The following is a 13,102-nucleotide window of genomic DNA, read 5'->3' on the forward strand; positions in this document are numbered from 1 at the left end:
TTTTGGACTGTAGAAATCACTCAGTTCAGACAGGTGTTCACTTTACATTTACGGCAACAGGAAACAAACAATTATTTGGCCTAATTCAGTGATTCACATATGACCACATTAATTATATTTATACTATAATATAAGTAAAAAAAGTTTCCTCTTCAGACAATAAATTCTGGATCATGGGAAAAAACCTGAATACTGTAATTGTACTAATTTTCATGTGACACTTATTTTCATGAATTTCATGGTCATGCACTTTCTGCAAAAATAAGTACACAAAAAAGAGAATATCTACCATTATTTCTTATGTAAAAACTATGATTTCCACAAAAATAAGTAACCATTAATATGTTCATAGACCAATAATCGTGAAATTAAATACCAACCAATTCGGCAACATCACTGTATACATCTTGAGGAGCATCAAATGGACACAAGTTGACAGACTCAGCTCCAGCCTGATCCCGCCCTAATGCTGCATAATGTTGTAACCCATTACAGGAGCCGTCCTATAATATAAACTCTAAATTATGTCATCATGCAAATATCTTTACTCTGACTAGATAAGACTAGGAAGACACTGGAAGAGTGACCAAATGGTTTTTGCCCCATCAATAAGTTTTGTCACCTTCAGGCATATTATTGGGTAACTTTGGTTACATTCTAACAATGTGACAATTGTATAATAGTCACCTTACAACTAAAGTTGTAGTCTTCATAAGAATCAAGCAATTTCTGTAATATGCGATACATCCCAAAAAATGCTACTCATTTTTATATTTGTTATTAAGTTGCTGTACAGATCTATATGATGCAGTGTATAATTATTCATTCCAATCTGTCTGCTCTTAGGAGATAATCCACATTGAAAATCTAACAGTTTCTATTGTATTTTAGTGTCATTTACAGAGTTATCTCCTTTAATTTTGAATTCTACAGTACATTCTATATAATTTTTATCTCCTAACAGAACAGGTTATATGAAAAACCACATGTCAATTTCCATTTACTATAACATTTTAAACAAATTACCAAATATAAAAATGTGTAGGCTTTCCAACCATGAATCATAAATTGGCATGATTCTTATCTTGAGTGCTACTTAAAGGATAATCTCAGGAAATCACTGGTGAACTTTGAAGATCATGGGTAATCTTAGGAAGTCAAAGCATGGTCCAGCAATGGTAATAATATAACAAAAGGCATTATTATAATGAATTAAGAAAATAAAGTTAACTTAAAAAATTTAAAAGGCATTTGAAAATATTTAGAATTAGACTCTAAAAAGTACTCGTAAAATTTTTTACGTTTTTTACAAGTTTATGTTTAACCATACCTGATGTACAGGAAAATGGCAGACATATTTCTCTGGGTTTGGACTTCTTGTTGCCATAGCGATTTCCTTACATGCAGCCAATGTCTGCCAAGGCTCATCTGATTCCTGCCACCATTTATTTCCCTGAAGAAGCAGAAGATAAGTAAACCATAAAACAAAAGGATGGATGTATTCAATTTCACTGCTGTAAAGTTGACATTTTTATTCATGTAGTTCAAACAGTTGATTATTGTATTTCTACATCTCCAAAGTTAAACATGAAGTTGCATGAGTTGTCTGGTTAGTACTTACATGAAATGGATTGTCAGCAGAGTTTAATATATCTTCCATCACTCCATTGGCAAAGGCAAGCCTTTCATGGTTAGATGACCTGTTAATGGACAACAAGTATGAAAGGTAAGGCAATCAACAGTTATGCTAACACACACAAAGAGAGAATAACAGTCCTTAAGTGTAAGTTTTTGTAAGATTCAGACAAAAAGGGAAAAATCAGAAACATGCATGTCGTCAAAATCCCACTGACCTGACAGATTTCACTCAAGGATGCTTTCTCTATTTGACAAGACAATTATATGATCTCTGCACCACTGGATTTGTTCAGAAATTTTTAAATAGAATGTTAGAAAAATTAGGTTTTTAACAGAGTTATCCTTGAAATGTTCATTTTCAGTGCATTTCAATGAAATTATGACTCAATTTAGGATATAAATATGGAAAATATTGTATTTTTCTGATGGTGCAAATAGTGAAATAAAAATTTCAAAATGGTGGGGTTTTTTTATACAATGTTTCACCCACTGCCTGATTCTTACAAACACTGACACTTACTCAAAATATATCCATCAAATACAAAAATGCCAAACACATCATCATGAAAAAACAATACTGTGGAAGTTCTATTGTTCGTGGCGTACAAATTTACGTGGTTTCCTTGAGTAGGCCAAACCACGAAATCTGGTTCCCAACGAAAAGGAGATTTCCATTGAAGTGTATACTGAAAACCACAAAACCATGAATTCAAGAACTGGTGTTTCTTCCCTAATCCATGAAAATGGTATCCAAGAATTAAATTAATTTCATAGTATACATGTACCAAATATCTAAGCAAACCCTCCATTAGAAGCTTATGTCTGTTACAGTATGCATCACCAAGACAATTACTTAGCTGTATAGAAAACTGGAAGTAGATAAACAAGGAACCTGGAAAAGGGAGACACGACACGGCACAAGTCATTATATTTAAGCATTCCCTCAAACAGAAGCTGAGAAAGTGTAACTGACAGATACAAAAGGTCATTGCTATCTAAAACCAACTCATATGTCAGGTTTCAAATAACCCTATAAAACATTATGTAGGACTCCCACTTTTTTTCTATTCTCACTATAATTTTCTCATACATGTCTGATCTTTGATATAAGTGTTACTGCTGAATAAGACAGGGAGGTAACATTAAACTGACATTCATTTTCACAGACAAACAGAACCATATCGGTCAACCTTTGAAACAGTTCATGTGAAAGTTTTTTTTTACAAATAAGCAAATTTTTAATGTACAGTAATGATTCTATTATTTTGTATTTTTCACATAAATTGTGGTAAATTTAACCAAAAGCCTTCCACAGATCTTACATTTTTATGTGGGAGATTCTAAATTTTTCAATGATTTTGTGAAGTATCCCCCACATTAGGCTCACAGAGATATTTTGGGTTATGCCAAGTACCAATATACATTACCTTTTCTTGAACCCTGTAAGGTTGACAAGATGAATCTTTAACCAATCTAAACCATCTTTACCTAAAGGCTTCCCTTTAGCAAAACAAATAATACTGCGTGTAACATCACTACCTGAAATAAGTAAGAATTGTAATTTGGTAAGTGGGAGTATCCAAAATCTAATAGTGAATGTCAAGGAATATGGGGACTTCAGGTGCTTTGGACTTGTAAATCCATGTACTTTTTATATTTCACTTTTTTAGTTTCCACTTTAATTTAATTCTTAACAATTTTGGTTTGTTCAAAGAACAAAAATGGGCAAAGATTCAATTCTAACTTACCATGTCTTCTCCTATGTCTTTCATTCTTAATTAAAAATGAAATAAAGCTGATTCAGTGTAAGGAAACAAGACAATGACCATGTTGCCTTATCTAAAATACTTACCAAGATGGTTAAAATGTGGAGGACATGGATATGTTCTTCCCCTGAAGTCTAGATTATGTGGGAACCAGAAAACATTATCCTTATACTGAAAATACATGATTTAAAACATTGTTTGATATTTTTGATATATATTCCATGCAGTTATTTTGATTTAAGACATCTAAACTTATACCATAAGTTGGGATATTTTGGCATCAAGATATTTTGTGAGTTTTCACTCAAAATAAGGGTCTTTAATTTTGGCACTTACAAGACAGGTGCCAAATATGCCAAAATAAAATTACAATGATCATCCATAATTTCCCAATTTATGGTACCTAAAGTATAACAACTTATGGGATGACTATTTCAGACATGACTTTACAAGGTCCCCAGTAAAAGTGGCACAACTTACAAAATCAACAGGAATAACAAAACAAGAACAAAATTGGTAAAATTCAGATTTGGAAAAACAAATTAATTCAAATCTATGTATAGTTTTGTTTTATGATATTTGGAGAGTAATACAATTCATTTAGTAAATGGATACCTCCCTTACTTTCTACACCTGCTTTGTACAATTCATTTAGTGATGAATTATCTCTAATACATGTCATATCAGGTTTGTACAATTCATGTAGTGATGAGTTATCTCCCATACATGTTATATCTGATTTGTACAGTTAACTTAGTGATGATCATCTCCCATACATATTATATCTGATTTGTACAATTTATTTAGTGATGAGTTATCTCCCTTACATGGTGTACCTGATTTGTACAATTCATTTAGAGATGAGTTACCTCCCTTACATTTTATACCTGATTAGCTATAGAGAGTTTGTATAGTTCATTACACCACAGGCTATACATCTCACTCTTCTGTTGTTTTAGCTGCGTCTTCTTATATCTTATTTCTTTCTTCTGTTCAACTGTCATGTCCCTGATAATATAAGAGCATTAGAGTACTATCAGTTTATAAGGCAGAGTTTTCACCTTCCCTGCGGCTATACTTTCCATGAAGTTTTTTTCTATTCCACTAGAGCCACATACTGTAATATAGTATTTTTGAGTTATCGAGCAACATTGTCAATTTCATATAACTTAACATTGTATTTTAGCCACATCCTCGAACTACAGAACAACTTCAATGGGATATTCCAATACATTAAAAGCACGAATGTAAATTACAAATGGTGCAATCGATTGACAGTTGACAGCATTGATCCATGTTAAAATAAATGATGATTTTATATTATAAAAACAAGATCATGTAATTTTATTTTGGTTTTCTGGTGTTTTTAATTTAAATACCAATATTGTTTTCAATTGTTGGATATATTATAGGTTATAAATAACTGGGTCAGTTTACACTGCGAAATAAACAGCTTCGCACAGTACACAATTTGCAATCAACAATCCATCCAATGACATTGATGGACGAACAGACAAACAGACAAGGTGACTCCAATATAACACCACTGTGAAAGTATTAGTGTTCATTGGGTACTTATTTTCATGGTTTTGTCGTTTTAGCAAACCACTTCTGAATCCCTGAATTGAAGAATATACAAACTAACGTTACATCCTTAAACCACAAAATCTGGTACCCTCTGATAAAAGTACTTTTACAGTAATAAAACTAAGTGTACAGTATAGACATTTTTGGTGACAAAATGATTCTGGTACTTACAGTGTCATTATAGGAGTGGCAGGACATTCTGACGGAGGCGGTGGAATATCCAGATTCTTATCCCCTTTTCTGTTAAACAGGTCAATAATTATTTCCAACATCTGAAAAACACAAGATAAAATAGGATTAGATGCATTTATTAGTCATCCTGAAGAAATTCCAACAAAATTAAGGCCTCTATAAGTTAATTAATTGTTTCTCAGGCCCTTACATGTCCCTTACATGGGTGCCTCATTACCCATTTTTCTTGCTACCTCAATAAATTCATACCTTTTAACCCTTCTTCTTTAGGAGGGAGACTCCCTCTTTTTGGGTCAATCTCCCTCTTTGAGAAAGTCTCCCATGTGGGATATACAAACTTTCACAAATTAGCAGAAATAATGCACAAAATATGGTAATAAATGGCTTATTAAATTGATATTAATACAGTGGATTCTGCTTAATTGCATAGCTTATTTGCCAGTAAAAATTATGCAAATAACTGGACTATTCTTATAACCGAAATTACGATTTTACCGGAAGTGTGAGTTCAGGTAAGACGACGATACTGTGGACCAACCAGGGATATCACTGTTCAACATTTCTGATCTGGTATTTAATTGTTATAGACCTTCTCATTGTATTGTTCTTTTATCAATAAATAATAATATATATTGTGTTTGTCTTGTTTATTGACCTTTACGTTGTGTGTATTTATAAGTAAAACCACTTGTTTCTCATCTTTAAATAGTCAAGTAATTTCCTGACCTTTCTATGAATTTGGGAAAACCTGTCTTTACCTGGATGAGGCAAAATTCTCTATGCAATAAGCCGAAATGCACCTGCAAGGCCTATGCAAATAAGCCATTTTTTTGTGCAGGAGAAAATTATGCTAATAACCGAAATATGCAATAAAGCGATATGCGATTAAGTGGAGTCGACTGTACAATGTTTATGTACCATAATAATCATTGAGAAACAGTCAACAAACAATTAATCCTTTTGTTGTACTAATTACTCAAATTTTTATTAGAAACCCTAGGTAGAATAAAGAGATTATCATAGAATTCATATCTTTGTATTATCTTCATACTTGGATTTCTAGCAAAATGATCCTTTTTTTCTGTGAAAATGCTTTATCTCCCTCTTAGGAAAACTGAATACAGAGAGATCACCCTCTTTGAGCATTCAAAAGGTTAACAAGTATGTAAATAAAAAAAAAAGCACATTCCAAATAGTTTTTCTGTCTATAAAAATGATAGGTACTGTAAAACCCACAAGCTTAACTTACTGGTTTGTTTATTTTCCAGGGACACATGTCCAGTATATTGAGAGCATCGAACACCCCATTCAGTTGATGACTGGGAGCACAATCTACTACAGACTTCTCATGGAAATATTCATTCACTCTCATAATCTTTGCTGAAAAAGACAAGAATATCCATCCATATAACCACATTCCAATTAAATATGAAACCTGTCTAAACTAAACACTTCTGGATGTAGAATTTGTATGGTTTAGAGAGCTGTATGTTTTACTCAGGTTCAAAATTCATTCAAAATGATATAAAGGGAATAAAAAGTGTATAAAAAGACAGAATTTAGGTTTATTAAGAGTTCATTTTATATTAGAACACAAATATCATGTACAATTTATTTTATATTTCTCAAAAGTAAAAATTAATTACGCTAGAAAATTTTGACAAATCACTACTATATTTATAACAATAATGGATATAGTTCTAGCTGATGGGTAGAAATATATCCTCCTAGAGTGTTCAGGAAAATATCTATTCAAGCCCATAGCAGAAACTGAAGACAAGAATGTCACAAAGGGAAACAAAATGGTGCCAAGTATAACAGAATGTTTTGCAGGGTGCAGCTTGATACAACAGAAAAAGTAAAACCCTATTCAAGGGACAAATATGGTCACACCCTTAGAGCTTGACAAAGTTGTGAATCTGGACTGTGATAATATGTTTACAACAGGAAAAGAAACTGCTCAGAAACAAAGTAAACCCTCCTTCCATAATGTTTGTATTCACAACTGTGAAAATCATCCCCAGCCTTGCTTTTGTGGTATGGCACCTTGTGGTAGTTCCATATTGATCTATTCACTTGTACTTAACAAACACAACAAGGATGAAGAAGCCGGAAACAATAGCACCATACCATCGAACAACCACAATTAATTCAAAGTTGATGAAAACACCACCCCATAATGACCACAATTAAACAGGATTTCAATTTTAATTGAGTAAAGGACAGTTGCTCTACCTGTTTAATATACCTACTTTGACTGATCAGATAACCTCCCCTATTGGCAGAATACCATGGCATTGGTGGTACTAACATTGGTAACTCTGATGTTTCAAATGGAATGTCAGAAATATAGTTCCCATGGAATAGCTTTAGTAGAACTGGATGTGGCTGAAAACAAAACATAAACTATGATCAGCATACATTATTGTACAAACAATGAAGAGGCCAAAATAAATAAATTGTGTTATTTGTGTGTTTCCAGTATCCCAACCCTACCTCCATTTTCAAACACCCATCCCAAACATTTTTTGGCATATATAATAGCGATGTTCATGCACTAAATGAAAAATAATTCTGTTCAGGGGATAGACTCATGGCACATACATGTATGATGATTGTGTTCAAAGGATAGAGTTATAGCACAAACAACGGTGATATTAAGAGGCTAGGTTTAGTCTTCCTTTGCTTAGATATATTTAAATTAAACCTCCTTAACTATATTACCTTGACCTCTGCCTTTGTTCGGCCACCATATGATCTAAATACTTGATAAAATGCAGGAATCATTCTGAAGCAAAAACAAAATTATAAGTGAAAAAGCTGCCATTTCTATTAAAAAATATGTTCAACAAGCAAAATGAAGAAATACTGCAGGCATGTCTATTTTAGCAGCTACCATCTTTGCTGTGGGTATAAATAATTATGGATATGAAAATATTAACTTGACTACAGTGTTGAAAATCAATTTTGCAGGTACTACATGCATTTCTCCCACTTTTATTTTTTTTACCAGTAAGTTTATCATAGCATTGAAGGACATTCATAGTAGTCTGTAAGAATCATGAAAATTCTGTAACATATGATACATCCAAAAAAAGGCTACGCATTTTTATTTTTGTTATTAAGATACTTTATAGGTCTATACGAAGAAATGTAATTATTCATTCCAATCTATCGCTCTTAGGAGATAATCCAAATTGAAAATCCAACAGTCTCTATTGTATTTGAGTGTCATATACAGAGTTATCTCCCTTAATTTTGAATTCTACAGTACATTCTATACATTTTTATCTCATAAGAACAACAGTTATGTGAAAAGCCACATGTTATTTTCTATTTACCATAACTTTTCAAACAAAATATCAAAAATAAAAATATGTAGGCTTTCCAACCATGAATCACATTTTGCATGATTCTTAGCTGGAGTGCTACTTAAAAAATCTGCTTGTATTTCTTGTTGTTTGTTCAACTTGGAAATCTCATCATTAAGCACACCCCAAAATTAATATGTTTACCGAACCAATAACCAGTATTATAGTCACTGAACTCTCAACCAGTCTGACAGGATCACACACTTTTCATGAATTCTTTTAATTTTATTGGCTAATAGTTGCCAGCTGATTTTATCTCAAGAGTATTTTCCCTTTTTTAAAAACATCAAGTGTAATGACATGAGAAGAAGGTTTACACGCTTTAGAAGTTAAACCAAACAGGATAAGTACTAAAACCAGAAGAAATAACTAACAATATCGTACTATACTGTAAAAGCAAGTAAATCAGTGATATTGTCAGCCATTTTCAAAACTTACTGTGGAAGTTCTTTAATTCGTGGATGCAAATTTTCATGGATTAGGGATGAACTACAAGTTCGCAGATGCTTTAATTTGTGGTTTTGAGGTTTTCAGTATACACATCAATGGAAATCTTTTCGTTAGAAACCAAATTTCGTGGTTTGGCCTACCCACGAAAACAACGATAATTGGTACCACACAAACAATAGTACTTTTACAGTAATTCATCCTATTTTTTGAATCATTTTAAACTGGGAAATTTTGAATAACTATACAATCCTTGAATTTGGAATTAAAATAATTAATTTTTATAGAGGATGTCTAGAAAATGATCTGTAATAAACAATTAATCAGTGAAACAGAAACACCATATCTTATCCTTCAACTGCCAAATTGGCAAATAGTTTATCTTAATGAAAATTCATTGCAAGCCATTTTTTTTGACAGATTGGAAATTTTCATCATGGCAGACAGCCTTATTGCATAGGTAATTTAAGGCAAACATTATTGCTGCACTAGTAGGGTAAACTTTTTTTCTATAAACACTTTTAGGATAAACATAAAACTTACTTTGGAACTGTATATCTATCTTCACTCAAAATATGACAGTCAATCTTCAACTTATTCATTATCAGATCATACAACTTCCTACCAATCTACAAAATACAACTGTTAATCAGTATCTGGTATTTCTTTTTTGTAAATGTAATTAAGTACCATTCTGTGTAAGAATCGGGCAAGGATGGCACATCATATTTCTCAATTTGGTCTTTTTTGCCTCAAATACATTCAACAGATCTAGAAAACAACTGAACAGCTATTTAAATTTATCCTGAAGCATCGGTGATGTAGATATTTTTTGACTGGATATATAAGGAAAAAGTTTGGGAAAAAATTCCCGCCATTTTTCCATAGTGCATTTCAACTAAATTTGACCTATCAATATCTTAAAAAGGCAAACTTTTCAAACACTCTGACAGTAATTTTTTGAGGTTATGAGGCATAAATACTTGGATTATGCAATACAATGTCCGTATATTTTTTCTTCATGTGCCACACCTTATACACATTTGCTTGATTCTTAGACGGAGATGTACTTAAATTCCTATTGATCTGACTAAATCAGACAGCACAGAAGCAGTACTGCAAGGTATTATTGTTTGTAGGGTACCGATTTTCATGGATTTCTTGGCTTTGGAAAACAAAGAAATTTGGTTAAAAACTAAAATAAAATTTTCCATTTGTTTGTAAAAAAAAGAGTTGTCAAATCCATAAATTCAAGAATCCATGAACTGATAATTCTCCCCTAACTACGAAAATTGGTACCCACGAATCATACTTTCACAGTGTGCCTGGTTGAACTACCAATGGAAAGTTGGGATAGACATGGTTTACTATACATAGGATGTACAGCATAAAAAAAATCCCTTACCAGTTTTAATTTTCTAATACTTAATTCATTTTGTTTATAATTTTAACTCATTTTCTACAGACATTTTTTTACAGACCATTCATTAATTTATCATTTTAATATGAGACAGTTTCTACCTAAGGGCTATTCCAGAAATAAAGGTATGATGGGGGATTAGACACTCTTTTTTATTTGACCCCATCATGCATTATTTTCTTTCATTATTAAGGCTAACTATCTTAAATAACAACCTCCCATCAAATTTAAATAGAGGTGCCTCGTGACCCCCTCAAAATTAAGTCTGGAATAGCCCCAAAATTCTCCCAAAAAATGCCTACGTTTAAGAAACTGGACTGACTATATATGGTTAGTTCTTTCACAGGCCTGACGTGTTACTAATGCACATGTCAGAAACCTCTTTTCTTGTAAAATTTTGTTTTCGACCCACAGTACTATGTACAAGTATATCAAATTTTAAGTTTTCATTTAGCCATACTTGGACTTCTCTGTAACTAACATGTACATGTAGCTACCTTTAAGAGGTATAATATTAGGGTCATTAGATAAGTGACTAATTATAGAAAGGACTGTTCATTCTTCTTTGATTGACATACATGTACATGTGTATACCACTGATATACATGTACATGTATATACCACTGATGATGAACAACTTATATTTTAGTGTCAATTGTGATCTCAGTAGTATACATATCAGGTGATGATTTCACAAAAAGTCGTAAGTGTGAAATTGGTCGTAAGTTATGACGTCACAATGCTATTTTTAGTCATGATGTCATTAATTTTACACTTACGACTTCTGTGAAGCTGATGCCATTTGTAGCTAAACATTTTTTAAAGGGGTTATTTGGATAAACTTTTGCTGACTTAAATGGAGCTTCACACATTACAAAGCTTGTTTTTAACAGTATTTACTTCCAAAAAGGTGGGGGGTGGTATGCATCTATCATCTGAATGAAAAGAACACTAGTATCAATAAACCTACCCTTTTCTGTAAATGATACGACCAGCTATGAACTTCTGGATCCTGAAGTAACAACAGAAAACTGTTAGAACAATGTAATAAGTATAGCGCACAAATAATAACACACATGTGATTATTAGTTTTAATGATTTATTCAACCATTTTAAATACAGGTTTGCACTACTCCTGACAGGAGATGTTAGTCATTAAAGTGTTTAAGTGTCATTATTTTACCTCTTATGGTAGTTTATTTAAGAGAAGTGTCATCATTCTGTTACCGTGGATTTTATTACTTTCGTTGTTTGTTGTGCATTCACACATATTGAAGACCTTTTAATAATCTCTGAAAGTATTTACTATTTTGATAAATGATATACATGGTACATTTGTTGTGCTTCACCATATCTGTTCTACATACAGATATTTTACCTACTGTCGTTTAAGACAAGTTACTGTTGAATACAGGTGGTCCCTAAGACACATTATTTTGTACATGTATCGAAAACTTTTTCCAGTTTTTCCAGAAATACAGTACATGTGTATGTAAGTTTGATGAAATCAATGAAGAACTATGAAATTTTGTATAAATTTTAATGAGTTCTTACATTGATGTTACCATGTGAATGTTTCCTACAAACATCCATATAGCATTCTCTGTGGTTATTGTAGCTAAATTCTAAGTCACAGTAATGGTTGATGAACTCTGTAAACTGTTTCCTAACCTATAAAATAAAACAAGGAAGTCAAGAGCTGATCATTTTGTGTTTATTCCTATTTATCAATAAAACTATTCAACAGCATAAACAGAAAAAAATAAATGTCTGTGTCGATTTCTGAAAATAAAAATTCAAGTTTAAGATTTTCTCAAATCCTTCAAACTTTAATTTCAACCAGTCAGAATGATTTGAGGGAAATTCCAATTCCAAAATCCAAGATACTAAGATTCTTAACTCATATCTTAGAAAGGTGGTGTTTCATAAACAAATTCTTCAAATGCTTCCTACACTAAAATTTCAACCTATCTGATTGCTTAAAATTACAGGTATAAGTAAGAACACAAAGATTTGAAAGAGTAATCAAGGAAACCAAGATCCTAGTGGAAATCATAAGAATGCTATCCAGGGACAAAGACAAGACATGGAAAACAGACAAACACAACTAAGAACATAAAGTAAATAAAATAATCCATACAAAGTAACAAAAGTAAATGAGCAACTCGGACTCCATTAAAAACTGGACCAGGCACACCTGCAGGGTAAGCATCCTCAGCTTTTCTTGAAGCACCTGATAAGTTGCCCATAAAAAGTCAAGTCCAGGGTACACGAAAGAGGAAAGGAAAACCATGACATGTTGAACAAATCAATTTTCAGGTGCAGATAGGTGCACCGTAATAATCCATAATTTCATGATGACGACCATAAATTCTAAATCTAAGAGATTTTATATATAAGGTTATAGCCCTGGCCAACATAATGAGGTCTAAGATGACTTTAGTCTCCAGGTTAGCAAGTTGTAAGGTTTCCAATGACCTTTAATTTCCTAGCTCAAATGTACATGTAAATTCACCAACTTTCCAAAGTACTGGTAAGCTAGCATCTCAAGCCTGAATTTCATTAAAAATCGCAACTCAAGATTATCCTCAAATCCTGGAGTTTTTCCTCAAATATTTCAAAAGAGATGATTGGTCATGGAAGGATTTACAGAAAATCTCAATTTGAGACTGTCTATGAGA

The 13,102-nt window shown here is 32.3% G+C and overlaps 1 protein-coding gene across 1 annotated transcript in view; it reads right to left on the reverse strand.

Annotated features, from left to right (window-relative positions):
* The window catches only part of LOC148601949 (DNA-directed RNA polymerase, mitochondrial-like), a 42,239-nt gene that overhangs the window by 11,404 nt on the left and 17,733 nt on the right, over positions 1 to 13,102 (reverse strand). The window contains exons 12-24 of the mRNA XM_088554255.1: positions 11,976 to 12,092; positions 11,392 to 11,433; positions 9,545 to 9,630; positions 7,908 to 7,971; positions 7,436 to 7,571; positions 6,433 to 6,563; positions 5,163 to 5,263; positions 4,292 to 4,412; positions 3,491 to 3,575; positions 3,066 to 3,177; positions 1,622 to 1,700; positions 1,331 to 1,453; positions 381 to 503 (exon numbers count right to left, since the gene is read on the reverse strand). Of these exons, the coding sequence (XP_088410381.1) occupies positions 381 to 503; positions 1,331 to 1,453; positions 1,622 to 1,700; positions 3,066 to 3,177; positions 3,491 to 3,575; positions 4,292 to 4,412; positions 5,163 to 5,263; positions 6,433 to 6,563; positions 7,436 to 7,571; positions 7,908 to 7,971; positions 9,545 to 9,630; positions 11,392 to 11,433; positions 11,976 to 12,092 (1,320 nt within the window). The remainder of the gene's footprint in view (positions 1 to 380; positions 504 to 1,330; positions 1,454 to 1,621; positions 1,701 to 3,065; positions 3,178 to 3,490; positions 3,576 to 4,291; positions 4,413 to 5,162; positions 5,264 to 6,432; positions 6,564 to 7,435; positions 7,572 to 7,907; positions 7,972 to 9,544; positions 9,631 to 11,391; positions 11,434 to 11,975; positions 12,093 to 13,102) is intronic.

Source organism: Perna viridis, chromosome 12 (assembly GCF_037379345.1).
Source record: "Perna viridis isolate PV_CMFRI_1.1 ecotype Kerala chromosome 12, ASM3737934v1, whole genome shotgun sequence".
In the NCBI taxonomy this organism is placed as follows: Eukaryota; Metazoa; Mollusca; class Bivalvia; order Mytilida; family Mytilidae; genus Perna; species Perna viridis.